The sequence below is a fragment of the Quercus robur genome, chromosome 8, assembly GCF_932294415.1.
Source record: "Quercus robur chromosome 8, dhQueRobu3.1, whole genome shotgun sequence".
NCBI lineage: Eukaryota > Viridiplantae > Streptophyta > Magnoliopsida > Fagales > Fagaceae > Quercus > Quercus robur.
In genome coordinates this window covers 21703323-21712032 of record NC_065541.1, presented here as the reverse complement: position 1 = coordinate 21712032, position 8710 = coordinate 21703323, and the positions used below count along the sequence as shown (strand labels likewise).

At 35.9% G+C, this 8710-nt stretch overlaps 1 protein-coding gene across 1 annotated transcript; it reads right to left on the bottom strand.

Moving 5' to 3' along the window:
• Positions 1 to 4582: 4582 nt before the first annotated feature.
• LOC126696036 (F-box protein At4g09920-like) lies at positions 4583 to 7594 on the bottom strand. The gene is made up of 3 exons (XM_050392823.1): positions 6668 to 7594; positions 6255 to 6395; positions 4583 to 4618 (listed from the first exon to the last, which is right to left on the bottom strand). The coding sequence occupies exons 1-3, from the start codon at positions 7592 to 7594 to the stop codon at positions 4583 to 4585; spliced, it is 1104 nt and encodes a 367-aa protein (XP_050248780.1).
• Positions 7595 to 8710: the final 1116 nt, after the last annotated feature.

Below are 8710 nucleotides of genomic sequence, written 5' to 3'. Positions count from 1 at the left end.
CAGACTTTTAGTATTTGTAAAGATCACGAATGAAAAGGGAAGTTTGGTAGATTCAGTGTATGCGTGTTAAAGCTAAGTGCATGCTAAAAGTAAAAAAATGGTTTGATTTGAGCAGTATTTATACCAAGGAGAGAGCAGATAGTGGGAAAATTCCCACTTGATTCCCAGCAAAACCCTCAACCATAGGATTCACATCACGCCGTAGAACGTGGGGGACAGAGAGCCGCAAGAATTTAATGAGGACGTGTCTCGAATGCTGCAACGCCAGGAGTGTGTCTTGGGTAGTCAAAAAGACGTCTTTACAATCAGAGGAAGGGCAAAATGGGCACGAAGCTGATGTAGAGACATCGAAATCCTCCTTTCTTCCCGAGGAGCCAAAAAGAAGAATTTCAAGGGGCTATTGTAAGGCCCTTGGGCCCTGAGGTTCATTATCTACCCGTATATTGGGCCTGTGGCCCAAGCCGAGGACAAGGACCCGCCCGAGGAGGAAAGGCCTTCGTCAGAAGAGACTGTGTTGAAAAATAGAAAGGTGAGATTTGGTCATAATAGCTCCAGAGAATGTGCCGAGGATGAAAACGTCCTTTGCCAGACTAGGCTGAGGTCCTAGAAGATGGTTTGACAGCAAGGGTGATGACCCCGGAAATTCAGTTGGGACGGACAAGCATTGCAGAGATATCAGATAAGGAGGAGTCCCAAAATATCTAGGGAGAAAGCTGCTACCTCCGCATTAAATGTACTGCAGCTAACTCCCTGGCTGCATTAATATAGAAGTAATACCTGAACAGTGTATTTTAACCTTACAGCTATTACATGAGGACCTATGGGAGGTGCTGATGGGACAAGTATCAGCACTAACCATCTAGCATACAGGTGGAAGGTGGAGATGAAAAGTGAAGAGAGTATAAATGAAGAGGGAGGCAACGAGATTAAGGGATGGAGAAAAAGGAGAAAAAACAATATAGCATTCCAGAACCAAACTTGTAATCAGACTTGAGAATAATATATAAGAACATACCTCCTCAAACTTTGCGGAGGACGATTTTTCCTCAATACAACCCTTTTTCTTTTCATTCTCTTATCATCTGAATCCCTTTTAGTGTTCGTTTGATTAACTAAAGCCCAATTTTCAAACTCACTCTCTACAAATTCATTGTTTTGGGGTTTTTTAGGCCTAAGTCCATCCACATAGTGGGCTGGGAACTCAAATCTAGTCCTTACAATAATAATAGGTGAAGCTAAGAGAAAGTCAAATTAGAATTCCAAATTAGAGTTCCAATTTTATGCCACATGTCTTATATAAGTTTTTAAATTTTTGTGCTAAGTGAGTTATTGTATCAATTAAGTTTTCTTAATTTTGCTACTAAACGCAAAATCCAAAGAGATTACAATAAGAACTTGGTTGGAGTACAATGCATTCAGCCATTAGGATGGCAGCATGTGACTATATTTATAGGGATGAAATGCACTGAGTTTACTATTCAATAAAAAATTAAAAAAAAATTTTTTTAAAAAGAACGAGAGATAGAGGGAGAGAGAAAGTCCATAAGACAGAGAGAAAGAAAGAAATATGAATTGCTCCACCATTAGGATAGCCTTTTTGCATGTTTACTATGTACAACGATTTTATGTTGTTTCCTATGGTTTGGGGACCTATGTCTTGAATCTCTTAATCGGGTTTTTGTCACCAAAGGAAGATCCAGAGCTCGAAGTCTTGGATGGGGCTTCTTTGCCAATGAAAGGTTCTGATGAATTTAAGCCTTTCATTCGCCACGTCCCTAAATTTAGATTCTGGTAATTTAGCATTTCTCATTTTATCAGTCTTCTTTGTTATGCAAATTCATTTCTGGAGTGCATACGTATATTTTTAGAAACTTCCTATGGTGTAGCTTTTTTTTATGAGTTTTTTTTTTTTTTTTTGGTAACTGCACTATCTCTTGTTTATTGAGTTTAAGGCTGGATAATCATTAATCACCCCTGGTTTGAGGAAATGCATCGGGAGAAGCATTTTAAGGGCCTACTTGAGCTTAAATATTGTTTGAATTATTGGTTTGGTTGTTGTTGCCATTGCAACTCATATTGGAGGGATAATGTTGTGTATTATGTAAAGCAAAATATTTAACTACTTTGTTCTATTCCTTATCTTTCCATGTACCATTTTATGTTAGACGGAGAAGTGTATAGAGTGGCTGAATCTGAATGTTACACCTATCATTAAGATAAAGGGCATACCACCGAACAATGCAAGACATTCGAGGATTACTTAGAACAGTTAGTCAAAGCAGGGCATCTGAGGGAGTATGCAGTTGGCTAAGGAGGGGATACAACAGGACAGGCGTCAGGAAGCCAAGGGAAGACAATCCCACCTCCCCTCAACATTATTCAAGTTATACACGCCACGTCAATCAAGAATTAAGAAATCCTGTTCGGATTTCTAGGGAAGGGCTCAGCTATATAGTCATCATCTTGACTAAGCCAGGATCAAGAAAGTTTATGGCCAGAATAACAGTCTAACTGCCTCAGTAACCTTGAGAACCATTTCTTAGACCAGGACTAGTTTAGACATTTTGGGGCCTTAGGCAAAAACTAAAATGGGGCCTTTTATAATTATGTATTAATTAAATTAATATTTATTTAATATTTTTATATTATAATATATTTCATTTAAAATATATTTTTATTGCCTTTTGAGATGCAAATTGACTAATTAAATTTTTGTATTCAAGTTCTTCTAATATCTTATTTTCAATCGATAATATAACTAATCTACTTAATCTTTATTGGAACATTGTCGACCTTAGATATGATTTTATTAATTTTAATTTTGAAAAACTTCTTTCTACAGAAACAACTGTAACAGGTATTGTTAGTAAAATTCGATAAGCAATGCATGTATTTGGAAATGAATCTAACCTTTTTTATATAATATAGTATATCAATTGGAGTATAATCTTTTATTTGTAAAATTTCTTTTAAAACTTTTAATTCTAAAAATAAATCTAAACCATCAATATCATAATAAACATCATGTTTGAGAAAAGATTCAAGATTTATTTTTTATTTTTTTAAGTTTTTCATATCCAGATGTATATTTTCTACTAGGCATTTCTAAACAATCAATATATTTATAATGATTGGAATAAAAAATAACTTTCAAGTGTAGAGCAATATAACCTGATATATATAAAAAGTACTATTGTAGTTTCACCGAATAATAACAATTATCTAGTAATCTCAACTTGCATACATATATACATATTCATTATATTACCTATAACAAAAAATACATACATAAAAAAATGCAAGATTAAAATTAAAATTTTAAAAAAAAAATCCAAAGCCAACCAGAAGTACAAGTGTATAACTCACCCATAAAAAAAAAAATAAACAAAAACAAAATAGATCTTATTGCATATAACCAAAAATAAAAAATAAAAAACCGCAAGATTTTAAAACTAAAACTTCAAGGCCCAACGGCCCCAGCTAGAACTCAAGCACTCAAGTAGGCCAATGGCCCTAGCTAGAAGTCTTATTAGAGCATCTCCAACAAATGCAATAACTCTATTTTTTGGAGATAAATGGCTACTGTTCACACTCCAACCGATTCGCTATACACAAAACTTTTCTAATTTTTTTTTGAAGTTGCTACAGCGCTTCTCTTAATTTAAAGAACACTATAGCAACTCTATTCCCTTATTTTCTCTTAAAAAATTGAACAGTGGTATTAATTTACTATTCTTTCACTCTCATCCAAACCATCAACTTCTTCCTTAACACCACGCCACGCCACGACCACACCATTAGCTTCTTCCTCAAAATCTTCAAAAAACCACTTCCGGCAAGCTCTACCAGCTTCTTCAAACCCGAAACCCATCAGCACTTCCTTCCTTTCTCAGATCGGCAAGGAGACAACCCCATCAAATCAGCGTGGTTGTTGCGGTGTGGTTTTTATGGAGAAGTGGTTGCTGCAACGGTGAGATCGGCACAGTCGTGGGTGGTGATGGGTTTCTAATCGATTTTTGATGATGGGTTTTGGCCGTGGTTCGTTTTGGTCATTTTTTTGGTTGAATTAATTTGGGTATGGGTGGTGTTTGTGTTGTTGATGGTGGAGATTACATGGTAACGGCTGATGGGTTATGGCTTGTGGTAGTTGAGTTGTGGCGGTGGCTTTTTTCTTTTTTCTTTTTTTTTGTGGTGGTGGGTTAGATGGGTGTGGGTGTGGGTGTGGGAGTGGTTGGGTTTTGTGACTGATGTGGTGGTAGTGGTGGGGGGTTGCCATGTTGGTTGTGGGGGGTAGGGTGATTGATGGTGGTGGTGGTTGATGTGGGTTTGCAGTGCAGTGGTAGTGGCGTGGTGGTGACAGAGGCAGTAGAATTGTTGTGATTGTGTGGGAATGAATAAAGAAAGATTAAAAAAGTTTAAAGAAAGAATAAAAAAAGAATGAAGAAATAATATTTAAATGAGATAGAGAATGGAATAGAGAATCAATTGGAAAGTAGATTTGAAAAAGTGGGTAGTTAAAAGGTAAAAGTCATTGTTCATTCTCCAAACAGTAAAAAAATTGGAGAAGCTACTGGAGATGCCCTTAGACAAGACTCCACCCACAGTAAAAACACGGCATCTGCAGAATGCAACAGGAAAAATCAAATAAGAAAGAGAAACTTAGAGAGAGAATAAAGCTATACCTAAGAGAATATCAGAGTTCAGAGTCTCAAACGTGATCAGATTGGAGGAAGCCTAAGCCAGCAACAGAAGGATTTTTTTTTCCTGCTATCCCTCTTTTTCCAAAATTTTGGAGGGCCCCTTCCACTTGGGGGCTTAGGCAATGGCCTAATAGGCAGGGCTGGCCCTGTCTTGGACCTCCCTTTGTGGGTAAATCAGGGGTCTAGGTCTAAAAGTCCAAGTTTGTTGAGAACAAACCACCACAATATGAATTAACCTTTTTGTCTCTAGCAATTTCTTCTTTAGAAAGAGAGAGAGAGAGAGCTCCAAAATTTTCATAATCAGGAAGGAAACACCAATTGCACTAGGCCAATTAAGAGAAATACAAAAAAGGAAATACTCATGTTGCATATCTCTTATGCTATAGAATTTAGCAGCATTTTAGCAAATTGCCTCCACCAATACTAATGCTGTAAATAAATTATATTGTTTCCTCATCTACCAGAGTTCCATCGTTGGCTACTGATTACCGGTTTTATCTCGAATTGTTATTCATCAGTATGTTTTCAATATATTTCAACAGTGAACATCATTGTCATATACTCAGTATTTCCAGTAAATATGACAATTCTTTCAGTAATTTGCTTAAAACTGTTTCGGAACTGAACATGCATGATGAAAATCCATGTTTTTCTAGCAACCATAAGGTATCTGATTGCCCGAAAGAATTTCTTTGCCCAATGGTTGGAATGTAAATCTTACTTTTGAGGTCACACTTTCAAGAGAGGCATTCAATTTTTTTTTTTTTTATCATTTCAGCTATCCCAATCAAGCAACAATGGGGTGAGCAAAAATAATCTTATAATCAGGCATATCAAGAGATTTCAAAAGCTTTACTTCCAGCCTAATAAAAAAACAAACAAAAATTATCTTGTGAAAGTCAAAGACTCAAATGGATGTTTTTCACATTTGTTGTTGCAAGAAACAATTTCTATCAAAAGGACATTAGAGAACATTGGAGAATTGATCCATTCTATCTCTCTCTCCATCAAATAGTTTATAGGATCGCAAAACATGAAAGAGTAATTAACAACCAGAAAAGAGTAAAAACGTATTACCTTTACCTCCAGTAGAGGACTATAAACATAAAACATTTGTGACATCCCTCGAAATTAGTTGCTAATTACCCGTTGAAAATTAGTTCAAAGAGAAAAAGGGATTCAATACTCTTAAAGAAACATACTTCATTCAACTGTAACTAGACATGTTCTAGACAGCCTTGGGAGCTTTGATAGTTTCTCGACAACACTTTCCTTCAATTCTCCACTAGAAACATTGATTGTCATTGTTTTTAAGATCCTTGCCTCCTTTAGAATATATTTTACAAATTCCACTTCAAGTTTTAATCCTTTAAATCCTCTAAAATTAAAACTTGTAAGGTTTGATGATAGATAACCAGGATCATCCGGTGGCTCCATCCAGCATAACTTGTCTTTACTCTTATAATAACACTGGAGGACAAAAGACTCAGTAGACCATAAGTGTAATTAAGTTAAGTGTAGATCAACTAAAAATATTATTTAATTTTAAATTACCTTATCAACAACAAGAACTTCTAAATTAGGAGCCACTAGGAGCAAGGCTTGTAGCACATGCCAGTTTGAAGGGTTAAGTTTGAAGTCCAATTGGACTAAATTTAGGAACTTGGATGGATATATAGAACCAAAGCCGAAGCACTGCATGGCAGGAATATAATCACAACAACAAAAACAAAAGTTGTACTATAAATTTGTATCAGTTAGCATGAAAGTGAGACTTTGTTAGAATTTTTTTTTTTTTAATCAAGTTACAGTTGCACCTAGTGGGTGTTAAAACTATAATCTCACTTTTTATCCCATTATTTTAGAAGGAGAAGAAACCAATTAAACAGGAGCACATTGTTATAGTTCAAGCAATATTCATCCTCAAAAAAGAACAAAATAAATGATAAAACAGAAAGGCATCTTACCTCCGTGACACCGGGAAATAATAAAAGGAATTTTGCGGTAGTTAGTGCTCGAAGAAGCTTGAAAACCCTATCTCCATAGCATCTTTTTTGACTCTCTTCCAAAGAATCAGACTCATCAAATGAGCAAATATAGACATCTGCTTCAAACAAGTTGTCTAGTTTTTCGAGCAAAACGATGTGGCCCAGATCACCTTCAAATTTGAAGTACTCAAGAGCTGGGGCCTTTATCTCAATCGTGTAATCATTAAGATCGAGTCTGTATGGTCTAAACGCGATATGTAAACATTTCAGTGTAGGAACAGATATTTCAAAGTGGTACAAACAATCATAACCATCTCTTTCAAATGACAAATCTTCGAGTACTGGACAGCCAGAGAGGAGCCTGGAAAAACAGGAAGAGTCTTTGCAATAATAAATTTCTAACAGCCGCAGAATCTTCAGGTTCGGTAACTGAAAGGACGAAGGAGGATCAAGATCAATTCCACCACTTAATTCCAGAGCCACTAATGTTTGGCAATAGAAAATGATGCAAGGTAAGCCCATGTGTATCCCATACGAATAAAAAATTAGCAGCTTGAGTTCTTCAACGTTACGTGCTATGGCGGTGCGAATCCATGTGTCAAAATGGAAAGGAGGACAATCTGAATTGCACCTGAGGCGAAAGCTTCGGATGAAGGGTGCAATGTGCAAAGCCAAGACTCTGGACAGAACATCTGTATAGCTGATATTGATGGGTTCGTTGCACTTGCCTGTTTTATCCAAAGACAGGTGCATGTCATCAGTGTCGAGGTCGAGTTTTGGGACGCGAGTCCAAAGGGTCTTCCACCTCCTCGACAGAATGCTTGTTGCTACAGCCTCTTTGGTTGTAAGGAACGAGAGGATGTGACAGAGAAGAGAGTTGGATAGATCACTGAACCTATCGATCATTGCGTCTGTTTTTGGATAGAGTTTCTGGCGTTTTGAAATTGATTTTATGCCCATTTGATTTTGGGAAAGTTTGAAAGAGACGTTGTACAGATTTTGTTCAGGTGAAGGATAAAATTTGTTAGAGAAATACGCAAATGGACCTAAGATTTCTGGAGAATTTGTTCGCAAATGGGGTACCAGAGTGAGCCGTGGCTTCTCTTGACAGCCACAACGTTGGGATGAAAGATCGTTTGACGTTTCAGTTTGTATAAGCTCTTGCCCACTTTCAAGGAGTGGGCCTGACTTTAAAAGCACAAGGCATTGCATTTGTAACTTGTAAGGGTCCAAGACGTCACCTCTCTCGTCTCGGCCTTTTTTTTTTTTCCCCTGAATTGCTGATCATTGATATACTTGGATTTATAACTATTCAGAACAAAATCTTGCTTTCACATATATCTATCGTTAACATGATTTTATAATAATTCTTCTACAACCACACTTTGTCATAACTTGCTCATGTTTCAACTTATAATTGGATTATATAATTTATATATGTCTAAAACATTAATCCAATTACTCCCTCCGTCCCACTTTGTTTGTCCTCTATTCCATTTTGAGATGTCCCAAAATATTGTCCTGTTTCTAAAAATAAAAGTCATTAATTTACTAATGTTCCTATTATACCCTTATTAATTTACTAATTCAATTTTTTGATAAATTTATTTAAGTGCAGTTTTGGAAACTTATACATTTTTAAAAGATAGACAAGACAATAAATGATGTTCCCTTAAAAAATTTGTCTTTTCAAACAGAACAAACAAAATGGGACGGAGGAAGTAATACTTAACAAGTGCCATTTATGAAAAAATTCATGGTAAAATGTGCTTTTATACTTTTCCTTTTATGGATAACTATATACTATCTTAGTAATTTTCAATTTGTTGTGTTCCCAAGGCTTATTTATTTTATTTTAAATTTCTGGGTTGTGTCAGATTGGACATATTAATCAACTAGTGTTTATCTTTTTGCTTTCTCCCCCCCCCCCCCCCCCCCCCTAAAAATAAAATAAAATTGCTTTACAAAATAAGTTAATTTTTTTTTTTTTGTTATCTTACCTTAACAAATAATTTATCAAAA

Excerpts from the sequence above, each read along its gene's own strand:
- LOC126696036 (XM_050392823.1), bottom strand. The coding sequence starts at position 7,594 with ATGATCGATAGGTTCAGTGATCTATCCAACTCTCTTCTCTGTCACATC. Across the intron at positions 6,396-6,667 it reads TATTTCCCGGTGTCACGGAG|TGCTTCGGCTTTGGTTCTAT; the intron begins GTAAGATGCCTT and ends CCTGCCATGCAG. Across the intron at positions 4,619-6,254 it reads AAGTTCTTGTTGTTGATAAG|ATGCCGTGTTTTTACTGTGG; the intron begins GTAATTTAAAAT and ends TGCATTCTGCAG.